Source organism: Rutilus rutilus (genome assembly GCF_951802725.1).
Source record: "Rutilus rutilus genome assembly, chromosome: 5".
Taxonomy (NCBI): Eukaryota; Metazoa; Chordata; class Actinopteri; order Cypriniformes; family Leuciscidae; genus Rutilus; species Rutilus rutilus.
Window position 1 is genome coordinate 45,127,545 of NC_140213.1, and position 17,810 is coordinate 45,145,354.

Below are 17,810 nucleotides of genomic sequence, written 5' to 3' on the forward strand. Positions count from 1 at the left end.
TCATGTTTGATTTGCGATCTCGAAAGCTAGTTTCCAATCCAGTCTGATTAAAGTTTCCCTTGCTTAAAAAACTGGTGCCATTGAGTGATGTTTGTTCCAAGGAGGAGTGTTAAAAGTACATTTTTTAAAAACTGTACTTGTAGATAATATATCAGTGAAATAAAGGCCACTTCCTTTTATGACTGTTTCTTAACACACTTAATTACACTTTTAAAAAAGTGCACTTTGTAGTTTCAAATTAAAGGTTGCATTTGAAATAATTTTGTTTTTAAAAATCTTTTGATTCATCTTTATAATCTTTTAATCTACTAACATATTAAAGCGCATTTAAAGTACTTGATTATAATTTTAACTGTAGTGTGTTCTTTGCCAATACATTTAGAGTTAATGTATTTTAAATGTTCAAAATTGCAAATGTGTAATTACAGATAGGCCTACATTTAAAATACATGACAATCAAAAAAAATGGCATTAATGACATTATATTTTAGTTCAACATAAATGCTTTTGTCAGTACATTCAACACACTTTAACCATATTTCAAAGACAAAAGACAAAGTAATTATAAAATTACACTATGTCCTACTTACGTGTGTCAAAAAAGCACTATACTGTATTTCAGCTAACTGCATTTAAATTATAATACATTCTTAATTTAATTGCATTTAACTGTCCAAAAATATTACAATCAGTTTATACTAAAATATATTATTTTAAAGTACAGGGTGGGCCATTTATATGGATACACCGTAATAACATGGGAATGGTTGGTGATATTAAAGTCCTGTTTGTGGCACATTAGTATATGTGAGGGGGCAAACACCTCCTCCTCAAACTTATTGGTAATGTCACAAGAAAAACAATGGTGTGCTTGGTTTCAACGTAACTTTATTCGTTCATGAGTTATTTACAAGTTTCTGACCACTTATAAAATGTGTTCAATGTGCTGCCCATTGTGTTGGATTGTCAATGCAACCCTGTTCTCCCACTCTTCACACACTGATAGCAACACCGCAGGAGAAATGCCAGCACAGGCATCCAGTACCATTCAACTGGCCCACGACGACCAATCCACTTTCCAGGAAACTGTTCATCTAGGAATGCTCGGACCTGGCACCCATAATGGGGTGGTGCACCATCTTGCTGGAAAAACTCAGGGAATGTGCCAGCTTCAGTGCATAAAGAGGGAAACACATCATCATGTAGCAATTTCAAATATCCAGTGGCCTTGAGGTTTCCATTGATGAAGCTGGCATGTTCCCTGAGTTTTTCCAGCAAGATGGTGCACCACCCCATTATGGGTGCCATTACCAATAAGTTTGATGTGTCACATGGCCCTCTTCCTATTGAAAAAACAAAAGTTGTATCCAAGATGGCCGACTTCTAAATGGCCACCATGGTCACCACCCATCTTGAGGAGTTTGCCCCCTCACATATACTAATGTGCCACAAACAGGACTTTAATATCACCAACCATTCCCATGTTATTATGGTGTATCCATATAAATGGCCCACCCTGTATATTATTTCCACAATACAGTCAGCACTCAAAAAGGGTAACACTTTATTTTACAGTGTCCTTGTTACATATGTAACATGTACTTAACAGTAAATTATGCATAATTACATGCAACTAACCCTCAACCAAATCCTAATCCTACCCTAACCCTATAGTTAGTACATGTAATTGCTTAATATTACTCAGTACTTAAATATATAATTACACTGTAACAATGACACCTTAAAATAAAGTGTAACCCAAAAAAGTAACCCTGACTTTTGACACGTTTGAAATCAGCAAAGTCACATTGACTGAGCAAAAGAGAAAAAGAAACAAACATCTCATTGTGTATTTTCTGTTTAAAAGGACATTTCTTTTCCACTTATGATGATGGAATCTTTTCCACAAAAATGTTCACACACTAATTCTGCTGAGGTCACAAACCACATGTTTTTCTTCTTTTATTAATTTGACGTAGCCTCCATTTCTCTTGCTCCTCAGTTTGAAAAAGATGGAAGCGCTTGAACTTTGCGCTCCACTTCCTTGCAGTACTTTTCTGAGAGCCCAGCTGCCCTGTGGTCAGAAGAGGAAATATGTGATTGTCTGTCTAAATCATTGCAAGATGTGTGTGACCATGACATATAGAGCACAACATATAATCTCTGCGAAGTAAGAAGAATGGAACTCTCTTTTTCTTTCCCACAACCTCTATATCTGGACACTTACGCCACACTTAAATGAATGTCATGGCATTACATCAAAAACCTAAATGGCAGAAATACAGTGCAAACACACTTCTCAAGAAAAACTTTTCACATAATAAGCTTGTTTTGCTTTAAATGATTGTTTTGATGTCAATTATTATTATTCATTGTCTTGTTTTATTTAAGGTCTTTTTGCAATACTATATAAAGGGGGAAAATGTAGTTGTGGGCCTGTAAATTAAATGCAAGCTTTATTGATGATTAAACATTTATCAGTTTGAGCTTATCTTAGAAAGATTTATACATTTTGTGCAAAAAACTTTTTGTTAAAGTAGTACATCGGCTTCATTATTCTCGGGTTAAGCTTAACAAATTCTACCCCTCCATCTCCTCTAACTGTAACAAATGTGAATCTGCAAGAGGGATCCTTGGGACATCTTTTCTGGTCATGCCCAAAACTTTATGAGTTTTGGAGCGAAATCTTCAGATTCTACTCTAAGGCTTATTCTTGTATCCTTGCCCCTGATCCAGCAATTGCTGTTTTTGGTTGGTCTGACTCACTTCGTGGGTTCAGTCATCAAATTAAAAAAGCAGTCCAATATGGAATGGTGATAGCTAAAAAAAATTATTCTTTGTCTGTGGAAAAAGGCATCAAAACCACTTTTTAAATCCTGGCTTTCTGAACTCTCTAGCACTTTGCATTTAGAGAGACTTAGACACAATTTTTCTGATAGCATTGCTGGCTTCGAATCCACCTGGGAACCCTTTTTTAATTACCTGTCAAATGTCAAGGATAACAGTTTGAAGTTATGACCTTTTCATTGTTTGTGAGATCATCATATTGCCTGTGCCCACTGGCCCAGAAATATATGTGTAACATAGTTAACCTATGTATAAAACTGGAGGAACTGATGTAACAATGGTTTTAAAATCCTTTTTTTTTTTTTTTTTTTTTTTTTGTCCTTATAAGTTGTTGTTGCTTTTTTGTATTGTTCTGTGTTGGTCAAAATAAAAATAAAAATATAATATTCAAAAAAAAACAAAAAAAAACTTTTTGTTAACATTATAAGTGAACCTCAGGGAACATATTAAAATAATAATAATAAAACCCCTCATGACCCCTTTAATAACCCTCTGTCGATCCGATGGCGGGGATACAAAAATGTGTTAGCTTAATACTAATGCAGCCACTCAGTGGGTGAACCCGTAATGTCTTACTTTGACGTCATGTGCATACTCTCTATAATGCTTTTCCCTTTCATTCTTGTATAGCAAGCAGATTTCTCTCTATCTTCCTTTTTTTGGGGGGGAGTGGTAGAAATGATTGAAATACTAAAATTACTTGCTTTATACAAAGTTATGTTTCAAATATTTTTTTACACATTTTTTTACATTAAAAAAACACTGAATTTATGACAATCTTTAGGGCCTTAGACTTGTTCCCAATAAAAACCCTGAATGCCACTATGGGCCCTATTTTAACGATCTGAAACACAAGTATCAAACGCGAAACGCAAGTAAATTTGTGGGCGGATCTCAGAATCTAAATCTAAATCTCGCAAATCTAAAATGGGTTGGTCTGAAGTAGCTTCATTACTCATAGGTGTGGTTTGGGCGTAATGTGAAATAAACCAATCAGAGCGCCATCTCACATTCCTTTTAAGAGCAGGCGCGCTTGTTCCATGGCGGTAAATGTGTAAGCTAGATTTATGCCTATTTTGTCACATCTTCATGGACACCACAATTATTTCCCTGATGTGGAATATTTTTCCTTGTAATTATGTATGGTTTGCAAAAATGGCAACTGCTGCGTGTAGATGAGAGAAGCAAAGTGTATGCGCATTGTGCACACGCTACATTATGGCCAAGCATGCGCCCTTAAAATAGCATCTGAATAATGCACCACTGACTTTAGACTAGGTTTTTCATGGTCTGTGGCGGAATTGTTTTCTGGAACTGCTAAATAGCACCAGGGAACGTTTGTGCCGGAACACAAACACTCTTTTCATTGAACTGCCCCCGGGAGCGCAAGTTCATTCCCTAATTTACCGACGTGCGTCTGTGGAGGGAAAAGTCCGCTGTGCGTCGGGTGCAAAATAGGAATGATACATGCGTCGGTGTACAAAGTCAATTGCGCTGGGTGCAAGATAGGGCCCTTGGTGTGATATTTTGTAGTTAATGCAATGAAATTCATACATTTGTAATTGTGCCGTAAGTGTCCAAACACTTTTTGAGGCCACTGTGTCTTCTTTCCTGTATGCAATCCATCATTCCTTATTTCATTGCTCATTCATAACTCATATTTTCATTACAATTTTATGTAATTTTTAGGGTTGCCCTGACTAAAGATTTTTTCTGGTTGACTAGTAGTTGTTCATTTAAGCCATTAGTCGACTAGTCGCACGTTTATGACATTAATTTAATTACTTTTAATCATTTATTGACAAACTAGTGTTTATGAGTCAATATCGGTGGCAAAGAGAATAGTATATATATATATAGAAAAATGCATTTTTCTGTCTACTTTACTCTAAGGACATACCTGAGTTCCCTTAGCTTCTTTTCTTTAATCTCGTCCAGTCGGGCTCTGCGACTGCGCGCCTCCTCCTCCAGTCGTTCCCCCTCTCGAAACAGCTCTCGGCGCTGGCTGACGGCCTGCACTTCTCTCTCCCGAACCTGCTGCCTCACAGCCTCAGCATGCCTTTGGATCTGTTGATGCCGCTGCTCCTCTTTTTCTCGTTCTTTCTCAATGAAATCCTGCTGTGCCCTGGAAAAGGAGTATACAGCATATAATCTTCAATGTTATCTTTGTCCATTCTCCCGTCCTCCACTTTCATAGGATAAAATGTTCAGGCAGTAAGTGCAGTGAATTCTTTGACGTGTGTGGATTATAGAGGTAGCTGTTTAATTTTCAGGTTGACTCATTGGGTTTTGTAATGCTTAATATGCTGCATTATAATAAACAATAAAAGCTGACCGCTGTGAAACATTCTGGGCTGCGTTTCCTGATAACGTTGTCTCAGCGCGCTACGAAGACTCTTAAGGTATAACTTAACTAAAGGTATACCATTACTAAGCGTGTTCCCTGATCCATACCTTAGGGAGTTGCTTAAGATATACCTTCTTACGTGTGACGTTACCCGGTGCTGTCCGTGGCGATGCTGCTGAATTGGTTGATATCAATGGCTCGAGAATCAATTATTCTCTCGTGCAGGGGCTGTTTGTTTCACTGCATTATGTGAGAAAGCGGTGTTCTTTATAAAAGAAGCACTTCAGAAATAGTTGAAATTGCATTTATTAGGACTCATGGGATAATATAAAAAATAATCCAAACTATAATAGCATATAATAGCCTAGCCTACATATTTTAAAATTGTATCATATATTGCTGCCATGATAACCATTTCAAATTTTTACGTGCTGAAGGATTCAAATTTAAGAATCTATTTCAAATATGCTTCCTTACATAACATCACGGTAAAGAATATTGTATTTAGTGTTTAAGGGTAAGATAATGATTCTGCTCCGCAAAGTTGCCTTTCCTGTTTTCTCCTTATTGTCTGTAAATGGCTCTTGAAGCCGCAGTTTCACTCAGACTGATGGGATTAGCACACGAATGATTCACTGAGAATCTCACCTTTTGTTCTGCAAATGGCTTTCGGACCCAAATGGCTCTTGGAGCCTTATGCTGATTAAATTGAGACTGCTGGTCTGGGGCGGGTTCCTTAACCTGTATACTCATTTACATGCTTTGTTTGAATTTGTCTCCACCTTCAAAAGCCCCTCCTCCTAAAATGCCTATAAGACACCATGTAAATTTATATACTTTAGATTATGTTGGACGAAACCGCAGCCGCGCTCAAATAAAGAAACTCTTCTGTTTGAACGTGATCCCAACGTCTCCTGGTCTGCTTTGAAGAAAGAAAAACTTTACAACAGTGCTTTCTTCTCTTTCCCATTTTTGTTCGCTGAGGCGGAGCTGCAATGAAATATTGTTCTTGTAAATACTTTCCAGCATTTCAGTAATAAAAGTGTACATCTTACGTACGGTGCTCTGCAGTGATCAAAAAGGATTTAAACAGTGAATTTTGAATCTCTTCTTGTAAACTCAGAGATGTGGATCATTCAGACGGCAATTAAATTACCACAAGACCTGTTTGTCAAAAAACAGTACGTACTAATTTGGCCAGGGATTTTTACGCAGGTTGGGTGAGAAAAAACACTGATATTATGGATTTGGACAGCACTAAAATCGCCGACTTACCCCTGTAAATGTTTAAAATACGAGCCCATGAGAAACAATTAGCGTCCGAATAGGCCTAGGACTTAACTGACAGTAGCCTATGCTTTCACTGGCCTTTAAAAGCGCTCTTTAATTAAATTAATAATATAATATATATAATAATATAATAAAAAATCTAACAACAATCAGTGTAATGACAATTTTATTCTTTGCATGAAAACACTTGAATGAGCCTAATTGAACACTGTCTGGGTGTATTAAAACTTCAGAGTTATATTCGTATAGACCTGCAACAGTGATAAGGTAAAGCTAAGAGTGGTCCAGACCAACCTTCCGATGACTTACAGAAGGTATACTTAACTAAGAACATTTCGGGAAACACGTATTATTGATAAGGTACAGCTTAAGGTGTAACTTAAGAACGACGTAGCGTTAAGAAGGTTTCGGGAAACGCAGCCCTGCTCTAGACATGCTTGCAGAAATTGGTTCTGGTCTATCTGCTTGATAATTTCGGGCTCTAACTGATTCGGTTATAGCAATGCCATTATTAACTGTGTGTTTACATTTGCTTTAGAAGCCTTGGAGTTTCCAATTATGGAAAGTGCATTGAGGATTTTGGCCAATCACAATGCACTGGGTCAGCAGGCCAATCAGAGCAATCTGTGCTTCAGACAGACTGGGAATAGAGGCTATGCAATAATATACAGTATGTAAACAAATGCTGTGTTTTTTTTAACATAAAAGCAAGTTAACCTATTCTATTACACCCAATAAACAAAATAATGAACTTTTAAAATAGCATCATATGACCCCTTTAAAATGCACAAATGTAGATCATGTCCCCGTATGCCCCCGAAAATGTTAGCAAGCTTAGTTTTTGGATCTCTGTATTTCTAAAACCTTGTGTACGGCCATGCTAATAGTACTTGATACATGTGATGGTGTTTGTACCTCAGGACCCTCTCAAACTCTGCTCTCTCTCGTCTGGCTTCAATGGACAGCAAGTGATCCTTATGAGTCATTTGCACCGAACGAGCAGCCTTTAGCTTCTCTTCCTCTTCCAGTTTTTTCATAGTCTGCTCTTTCTCTTTTCTTCTCCATTCCCTCGCAGCCGCTTCCTGGTTCCTCCGTGCCCTGATCTCATCCTTACAGTTCAGAGAAAAACGAATTTATTTGAAATCCAGAATCCAGCATGTAAAATGTATTACGCCATCATGGGTATACATCTCATACAAAGGAATTTAGTCATTTTTTATAAAGACATACTGTAACTTTTTACCTGCTCAGCTTTATGGTCTCTGTCCCGTTCTTGAAGAGCTCTCAGTTGCGCCACTTCCTTCTCTTTTTCTTTTTTGATTCTTATCTGCTCAGCTTCATACTCTGCCTCTCGTTCCTAGAGTTAATTAAACACATATGTGATTGATGTGGCTATTCAATGTGGCTTGGTGGGAAAGCCAACTGCAGCTGCTGATGTCGCCAGGCCCTTGAAGTTTTTTGTTTAGCTTGTCTCAACATTTTCCTATGATTAATCTACCATTATGTGATCCTTCCTTTGATCACAGTAAAGTAGGTCAGACTTAAAAAGATGTTTTTTCACTTGTGGTCCACTTCTAATATTGTGCAAAATCAATGGACAGACAAATGACAGACTGGAAATAATTCATTTCCAATGAAGAATATTACGGTCCAGTTGCATAGAGGTCTGACTTATATGCATAAATGTTCTGATTCAATTTGAAATTTTGCAACTGGACCATAATATGGTCCATATATATTATGTGACCACACGGCCAGATCTTAATGAAAACAATGAGCACAAGAATTACCAGTATTTTTGCACTGAAATATTCATATTTAAACACTTTTTCTGTAAAATGGGTGGTTATAATTATGTATGTATGTATTTGAGGAGCGGAGAAGAGTGTCTTCGTCTAGCATGTGTCGTCGAGTCATAGCCAATCCTGTACAAGCCCAATTGCCTGTGCAAAGCACTTCAGAGTTTGTTACTTGAGATTTTGGCCAAATGACAGAAAAACTGACCAATCGAGTCTCTTCAGAAAATTTGGACTAAACCACTCAGTTCCTTTTACGAACTCTTTATGAGAAAGTGGTCAAAGTGTTAGTTGCGAAGACTGTCAATGGAGGGACAGAAAGCTCTCAGATTTCTGTGTTTCATTTGTGTTTTGAAGATGAACAAAAGTTTTACGGATTTGGAACGACATGAGGGTGAGTAAATGAGGACAGAATTTTCATTTTTGGGTAAACTATCCCTTTAAAGTAGTCTGTAGTACTTAATACAAAAAGGGATCAGGGAAAAATTGTATCTCACATTATACGGCCAATTAACACTGTGCAGACAGACAGCAACAAGACAGTTCGTCTGGTGTTTTAAGACTACAGTGGTGGTGGATGTCAAGAGGGGCGATAGTGAGAAACCCATTAAAAAGACTTTTCTTACCAACTTCTTGGTTGTATACTCTACAGCACGCAGATCTGCTAATCTCTCTTCTTCCTTTTTCTGCTCTTTAGCAAGCAGGTTCTCCTCATTAATCCTCTGAATATCATGAAGCAAATTCCTCTGCTCCTCCTTCTTCCTTTCAATGACCTGAAATAACATTACACAAGGAGTGAGTTTGAAAACTACCGGTACTTTTGATTCAAATTGATCTGAATATTCATTGCATGTACTTTGAGCTCCTCCATCTGCATCTTTTCCATGTTTTCCAGCAACTGCTGACCCTCCTGGTCCTTCATCTCATCCTGAAGCATTTTCTCCTCCAGACGCATCTGGATCTGGTCGAGGACGCGCAGCTTCCCGCTTTAATAACACCCACCCATTAACCAGGGAGCAATACATTGTATGTAGAGTATATGGAATACAGAGTGCAAACATCCTTACTGAATCATCTGCTCTTTGCGCAGTTGTTCGATTTTTTCCTGAGTTTCGACGGCTCGGCGACGCTCCGCCTCCATGATGGCATCCAGCCTTTTCTCCTCCTCCAGCCACTTTGTGCGGTTCTGTTTCTTCTCCTCAATCTGCGCATCCCGGACAACATGGCACTGCACTTTCTGAATCAACTGCAGGAGTACAAAGACAACATTTGCATGTCGGAAATAACCAGTGCATCATGGTTTGGCTTGTTAGTGTGGTCCTATCTACCTCATTGAGCTTCTTGACTTCGTCTTCTTGTTCCATTCTCATGACGTTGGCTCGTTCCAACAGGTACTGAGCGCGGTCCCTCGCCTCTATCTCAAGCTCACTGAGGTTCTGGTTCTTCTGCCGAGAGAGGTCCGCCTGACGCATCTGTGCTTTTCTCTGCTCTGCAGAATCCTGATATGACAACAACCAGATCAGGGGCGTTTCCTCAGAGGAGGCAAGAGAGGCAGTGCCTCCTCAAAAAATAGGATCAAATATCTCAAAATGTTAACAGACCCCCTAAAGTGTGCGGTGGGTTTAGTGGGGGGTAATTAAGAAAGAATGGGGGGAAGTCATTTGAGAGGAGGTACTGCCTCCTTCTATCGCGCTATGATTGGTTCGTGTGATAAATCCCGCCTCCTGTTTACATGCGTATTCCACGTTCGCTAATCAGTCTGAATGAACAAAATGAATGCGTTAATGGGAAGACTAATTAAAAAGTCATTAAACAGCTCTGCCACTTGGATAACACCGCTTTATGTCACTTCAAAATTCAAACTTGAAATGGCCTGGAAACATGATGACACTGGTTTAATGAGCAATCTGCTCAGTGAAATTAAAGGTACATCTTCATGTCTGTGACCAGTGTTTACCGAGCTTGATGACTGATGATCCGAAAATAAGTTGACTATTAAAAAGAACAGCTGAACATCAGGTCACAAATAAAATATATTGTTTAAATAGTTTACTGCCTTTAGTTATTATTTTGAAATAAATGTAAAAATTCTTAACCTAATGAGATTTACGTTTGGTTTTAATAAATAGAACAACAATTACATTGCTAAAATACAAAATGGATTTGTATTTGGTTTCTTTTTTGATGTAATGCAGAGTAATGTGACAACATTAAGTGTAACTGGGACATGAATTTACAATTGATTTATTAGGACTTTGCCTCCTCATTTCAGAGCACTACTGCGTATCCTCGTTTCAGAGCACTGAACTAGATTTACAATTCCTGAAGCATATAGCAGTGCTTGGAAGACAACCAAAGAATATTGTGAAGGAGGCCATTCATACAGAACACATGTGGGCAGGGGAATGGTCAGAGACATCTGTCTAGCCCATGTTTACCTAGAAAAACAATGTGGAATACAAAGAGTTCTGTTTGAACGACCCGCTAAAGTGTATCATGAGACATTTGTTTTTTCAGCTGCACACACAAATCAACTAATCAATGTGAAGTTCCATGTGAAATGCTTACTCGCTTATTCTCGCTAATGCTTATGCTTACACACACACACACACACACACACACACACACACACACAGTGCCAAACAAGAACAAGTACAGGAATCAAAGTCTTTACACAAATTTAAAATTATGAAAATGATTGAGCTTACTCTATTAAAGCACGAACATTTCATGAAGACCCAGCAACATATTACATTTTTGAGTCAGCTTCTGGCTGTCACAAATGCTAGTTCATTTATTTCTAAATGATGCCACTTATAATGAAGTTGTGCATTCATTAATTAAGATGTGCATTTCACGCTCCATGTGAAAAATGAAATGCATTTCGCGATGTGCTGGGGAAATCATAGCTGACTGTCAGCTCCCGTCTCAGACCTGCTCTGCTGCTTCACTGAGAAGCAGGAACGTTCGCACCCTGGACGCTTATATCTGTGTAAATGTGCACTATAATACTGATGTTGTACTTAGGGCACATCATACACATTATTATAATTATTATTAAAGTATTGTTGCATTTTCTAATTTTCACTATATATAATATAATATGACCTGGGAAATAAAACAGAGATGATGTGGTGGATTAGCATTGTTGTTTCATTGAGTTTAATACATCCTTAAATTCCATTCATGCAGAATTGTTTGTTTAATTCATTCTTGTAAAAATGTGCATTCATGAACAAAGAACAAACGTTGTTGTGGTCTTTTTAAAATAATTTCTCATGATGTAGCGATTCAAAGGAAATGACTGAATGAGTGAATATTCTGTTATTGACACTGGAGCACTAAAAAAAAGCAATACAGGAAACATTTATATTTTATACTGGGATCATTCTGGGTGGCTTATGCTTTTTCTTAGGGTGGCCCACCCCATGCAACCCCGGTAGATCCGCTCCTGCATGTGTGTGAAATTAAAACAATTTAAGACAGAGTTTAAAAGTTTGATATGGTTGACTCACCAGGGCTTCCTCGCGGGCTTGGCGTTGGGCCTCCAGCACAGCTGCCTTCTCCTCTTCACTAGGAACATGAGACTCATCCATGATCTGCCTGAACTGAGCCGATGACAGAATGACAGACTGTCCTGATGGGTCCTCACTTGGGATTCTGGTTCAACAAAAACAAGAGCAAAGAGCAAGCTTAAAGTGGTTATTGTTTTTTTTCATTTTTAATGTTTCCTGAGGAGCACTTAAAATGTTAGTAGGATTTTTACACCAAAAATGGTCAATTTAGAAATAAAAGGGGCATGTCTACTGTGACACTTCAGTGTAAACGCCAACTGCTATAATTGGCTTGCATATTAGATAAGTATTATACGTGGAACTCTCTCGAAAACTTTCACTACGTTTTTACTATTACAGCTGTCGAGATAAACTCATTGTGAAAAGTGTTGATTATAGCATTATATTTAAATCTACTCCCGTTGCATGAAAGGTTGCAGCGATGAGCTTGTAAGCCGATGACACACATGAATGCGGTGATCTTGTCAATGCAACTCGATTTCTGCACTCTCACGAACGCTTTCATCATAACTAACAGTGCAAACACAATGTGAATGAGAGATTCATCGTGCAGTGAAGACAGCGTCATTGATTATAATGGACGCTGTTTGATTGGCAGCTCCAGTAATTATAAAGGGAGCGTTCTTTGATCGCTGTCAGTATATAATTTAATCACAGTTTAAATAACAGATTGCTAGTAAGAGAAACGATGTGAAGTTGACTGTTTAGTCACTGGATTGATTTACTGATGCATAAACAGCAATAAACAATGAACGTCTGACTGTACATGAATCATTACATATCAGAAATCACTGATTAAGCATTAGAATGAACACGGTTACTTACATGTTGTTGCATTACTGTCGGGTTCATATCTTGCAGTTAAAGTCTGTTTGCAAAGCCTGCGCCGAAATTGCGACTGATTTCCCAAATAACTCACAGTGAAATTTTCCGAACAAACAAATAATGCACATTCCTAGCATGGAAGGTAATGTTACTTTTAGTCTAGTGATTCTGTATCTCTCTTCTCTTCTCATCTCACTAACATGCCAGTGGGCGGGGCCAAAGATGCAATGATGTAGAAGACGGTCTTTCGTCGCACTATTGCGTCATAATATGACAAAATCTGAAACTAGTTGTCTTCAGAGCTTGGTTTCAATAAAAACTGTTTTTGGACTAACAAGGAAGTTTTGCGTTCTGAAACTTACGAGATGTTTTTATAGTGCAATGATGTCAAAAGATTAAGGATAATTTAATTTCTCAATTCATGACCCCTTTAAAAACAGTGAAAACACAAATGGCCAATATATGCAGTTCAGGGATACACAGATTTACTGGTTTTATTCAAGTCATTATTTCTAACAAATAATGTAAATATCTCAATAAGGATAACTACATGTCTCCACAGTGTAAAAACCTTTTGCTTCTACTTGCCTGAGGTCTCTGATGAGGTCTTTAGTGATGATGCGGACTGTCTCTGGCTTTTTGGTTGCAGGAGCAGAGCGTGACAGTGACCTTGACCTCACGCTTCTGCCTTCAGCATCATCTTTCATATCAGCAGCAGAATGCTGAGAAAGATTCAATAGACTGTTGGATCTTCCTTTACTTTTTTTATTTAATGTCCAAGACTATAAAGTAAGCTTTTTTCTACCTGTTTGGGGGTCCCAAAAAGGCTCTCGTCCACATGAGAGGTGAGGGCCCGTGTGCGATAGCGGCGAGTCAAACCGCTGCTGCCTGACAGTTTCCCAGATGATGACTCAGCACTTTGAGGCTGAAAAATATGTCAAATTACCAACTAGTGAGTCGCTATGTGATTTAAGTCTCAGGAGTCTTTGATACAACAACAAAACAGTTAGTCTCTGGTTATTTTTTTATTCATTATAAAAGAACCGACTCATAACATTAATTTGTTCTGGAATTGGACTACACTTCCTGCTGGATATACACGGGTGGTTAAAAGTTTGGAATAATTGTATTTATTTATTAATTTCCATGTTTTAGAAAGTATCTTCTGCTCACCAAGGCTGAATTTATTTGATCAAATATACAGTAAAAAATTTAAAATATTATTAAAATTTAATGCAAGTGTTTCCAATGTAAATATATTTGAAAATGTAATTTATTCCTGTGATCAAAGCTGAATTTTCAGCATCATTACTCCAGTCTTCAGTGTCACATGGTCCTTCAGAAATCATTATAATATGCTGATTTAGTGCTCAATTTATCAGTTATAATTGGTGCTCATTTGTTAATAATGTTTTTTATTGCTGTCAGTGTAAAAAAAAAAAAAGAAAAAAAAAAGATTTACTGATATTTTTGTGGAATTTTTTTTTCAGGGTTCTTTATTATAAAGTATCAAGTTAAAAAGAACAGCATTTATTTTAAATATAAATATTAAATCAATTTAAACTGGTTATTATTTTTAATAATAAATAATTATTTCTATTTTCTACTTTCTCGTTTTCAAAAATAAATAAATAAAAGTTAAGCAGCAAAACAGTTTTCAACGTTGATAATAAAAAAAAAATGTTTCTTGAGCAGCAAATCAGCATATTAGAATGATTTTTGAAGGATGTATTGTATTTTTCATCAAATAAATACATTCTTGGTGAGCATACGACACTTAACGTTAAACATTTAAAAATCTTACTCATTCCAAACTTTTGACAGCCAGAAAACAGAACATTTTATCATTTGCATGCCCATAATAGTGTATATGGTGTGTAAAAGTAACGTTACTTACCATTTCTATCGAGCTGACGTGAAAAAGCTCATAGGATAGACGTTATGACACAGATACAAACAGAGTCACGACAAAGTGAAAAGGGATGCCACACAAGTATTTCTAATTTATGTGTTAAAAAATGGCGCTAAAATAAAATAAATAGAGAATAACACGTGTGTTAACCACAGCTAGCCTACTAGCAATAAAACCGACTCTCCACAGTGGTAGTTTGTTATTGCCTTTCCATGGAGACGCGGTTACTGCGGTTACGGACAGTGAATAGAAGAGTTCCTGCAAGACAGGAGGCTGCCGTTTCAGGACCGCATTTCTAGGAACCTCGGTTTATTTATTTATTTATTTAATATACTAGCAGTTTGTAGGATTTTAGAGCACTTACTATTCGATTCTGTATTTGTGTTATTCATTTTCATGAATGATTTAGTTGTTTAATTATTTACCTTTATACTGTAATAAGCAACCCCTAACCACAAACACATCCGTTGGAAAACCTCTTGAAATATTTAACCCAGTTTGTTTACATATATGAGGCTATGGCGCGGGCAGTAGGGGTGCTGCACAGTTTTTAAAACATACTTGCAGAGTGTGACGTCATCTTGTGACCGCAAGTGCACCTTCGGTGTAAGGTGTGAGGTAGGGAGGTTTTTTTTTTGGTGCTTATTTTTATTTCCTGAGGCTGTGCAGGCTCTTTTATTGTATATAACAGTGTAAACAGCTCAATAACCCTTTTATTCAAAGACTTTGTCCCATAGACCCGGTCCGTTGCATTTTGATTGTAAGCCTTTTATAATGGCAAAAAAATTGATGAGCAGTCTGATCCCGCCCGGTTAATATCATGCTGTTTAAACGTGTGTTCTTACCGATATGCTTGTTGTACTTCGTGGAGTTTTGATGCATTTTATCGACTGGATATTGTTTTTTATTCAAATGTGGTTTAGTGGTTTAACGTTAGTCCAAATTTTCTGAAGAGACTCGATCGCTTTATATGATGAAGTTTAGATTTTGTCTTTTATTCACAATTAAACATTGATCAGCGACACATAAGCAGAAGCTCAACCGAACCTGCTTGACACGCTTATTGGTTCTTGCGGTAGGTCAAACGTGTTGTGTGACACGAGAATGAACCTCATTGGTTCTTGCGGAAGATCAAACGTGTTGTGTCACGCGAGAATGAACCTCATTGGTTCTTGCGGAAGATCAAATGTGTTGTGTAACACGAGAATGAACCTCAATGGCTCTCGCACATTAAAGGTGAACTAAGTAACTTTTTTACCTTAACTGAACAGCTTCGGAGTCATTGGAATGGTTATAATACTTATTTCGGGTTGAATGGTGGTCGTTTCGCACCCCCCTGGTGCCCGTGAGCGGAAAATACGCACTTGCAACTTTGAGACGGCGGGCCGCCGGCCGCCGCGTCAGGAAGTCTCGCGTGATATCAGGTCTCGCGATGTAAACAATTGCTTTATGGCCAAAAGAAATCTGCTCAAATACTGTCATTATTGCGCTCCCTCACACTGTCCGAACCCGAAGGAAGAAGACGTTTTAAAGAATGTCCCATCTGCTTTGATGTCGTTGATCTGCTAGCCTCTGGTGTCTGAGAATCACTAAAGAGTTTTTACAACAGTGTTGTCAAATATCTATTCTGAAGCTGTGGGGGGAGCTCTAGAGAGAAACCTGCGAGCAAAAAGCGAGAATACAGCGAAGAAATCCCGAAGCTACTGAGTGCTGCTTTAAGCGAACATGCTTGAGCTCACTTCTGTGTCAATAAAAGCCTAAATTCAATCTGTTCATCATATATTATAAATCAATTGAGTCTCTTCAGAATTTTTTTTACTAAACTGCTCAATTCATATGGATTAGTTTTACGATCTGTTTTTGATGATCTTTTTGAAGCTTTAAAGTAGCTGTCAATGGAGGTACAGAAATCGTTCAGATATTATTAAAAAAATCTTCATTTGTGTTCCCAAAGAAGAATTAAAGTATTACGGGTTTGGAACAACATGAGGATAGGAGCTAATTTAGTTCTCCCAAAAGGCAATCCTGGAACTAAAATCATTCCTGCGGTGCGAACACGCCAAAAAGCGGGTACTTCTGCCATTATTTCTAGGAACCATTGACGGCTGGTGAAAAATATCTTAGGTGGGGCTGTCATATTCGGTTATTTTCAGTCTATAATTTTTGGACTTGTTGTGGAATAAGTTGTGGAATACTCTTCCTCAAGTCATCCGTAAAGCATCCACCCTTCAAAAACACATTTATCTAAATATTACCCTTTAGCTCACAATCTTTAAATTCTACCTTGTTATTTGCTTGAATCTTTAACCTAACTTTGTAAGTGACCTCTGTATATTACTTTCTGCCCTTGGTATGTCTATCTTTGATGTTGAGGTTTATTTTGTTCAATTCCTTAACCTATATTGTAAAGCGACCTTGGGTGTTGGAAAATCTATATAAATAAAAATTCTTATTATAATTAATAACCACCCAAACACAATTTAAAACAAACTGCAGGATACCAGTGCTCTGTGAACAAGTAATTATTTAATGCCAGTATTAAAAGGTTGTAGGCATTCTTGCACAAAAACAAACATATTGCACAAACTTTCCAAATGCATTTGAACTCAAACAATATACTTAGTGATTAATTAATTAGCTGATTAAATCAAATAAAATATTTTTCAAGCAAATATTCCACAACATGTACAGTAAATAGCAAACATAGTATTAAAGGGATAGTTCACCCAAAAATTAAAATTAGCCTATGATTTACTCACCCTCAAGCCATCCTAGGTGGATATGACATAGTATAGGACACATTCAATCGGAGTTATATTAAAAAAATGTCCTGGTTCTTCCAAGCTTATTGCAAGCTAATTTGCATTTTTGGGTGAATTATCCCTTTAAGACAAAATTTCTATTTACAAAATTACTATATACAAAGAAACATGTGGTCGGGCTGCTGTATGTGTGTGTGTGTGTGTGTGTGTGTGTGTGTGTGTGTGTGTGTGTGATCATTTGTACAGGAATTTTGCAAACCTCTCAATGACCCTATTGTTGAAGTCAGGAATGTCCCTGATAAGTTTCTTCTCCATGGAGAGCATCGCCAGAGCATTCAGGCGATCCTGTGTTATGGTGTTTCTCAGGAAAGTCTTAATCCTCTTTAAAGTAGAGAAGCACCTCTCAGACTCAGCTGTTGTCATGTGTAACGGAGGCCAGCTGGTAGTTGTTGTGCG

At 37.6% G+C, this 17,810-nt stretch overlaps 1 protein-coding gene across 1 annotated transcript; it reads right to left on the reverse strand.

Annotated features, from left to right (window-relative positions):
- Nucleotides 1-1,551: 1,551 nt before the first annotated feature.
- LOC311290634 (cilia- and flagella-associated protein 45-like) lies at nt 1,552-14,823 on the reverse strand. The gene is made up of 12 exons (XM_084409239.1): nt 14,578-14,823; nt 13,486-13,605; nt 13,269-13,402; nt 11,796-11,940; nt 9,609-9,779; nt 9,348-9,526; nt 9,137-9,266; nt 8,907-9,053; nt 7,728-7,841; nt 7,400-7,593; nt 4,748-4,972; nt 1,552-2,074 (listed from the first exon to the last, which is right to left on the reverse strand). The coding sequence occupies exons 1-12, from the start codon at nt 14,578-14,580 to the stop codon at nt 1,999-2,001; spliced, it is 1,638 nt and encodes a 545-aa protein (XP_084265365.1). The 5' UTR covers nt 14,581-14,823; the 3' UTR covers nt 1,552-1,998.
- Between the last annotated feature and the right edge of the window lie 2,987 nt (nt 14,824-17,810).

Excerpts from the sequence above, each read along its gene's own strand:
- LOC311290634 (XM_084409239.1), bottom strand. Across the intron at positions 9,780-11,795 it reads AAGCCCGCGAGGAAGCCCTG|GATTCTGCAGAGCAGAGAAA; the intron begins GTGAGTCAACCA and ends TTGTCATATCAG. Across the intron at positions 4,973-7,399 it reads GAGTTTGAGAGGGTCCTGAG|GGCACAGCAGGATTTCATTG; the intron begins GTACAAACACCA and ends CTCCTTTTCCAG.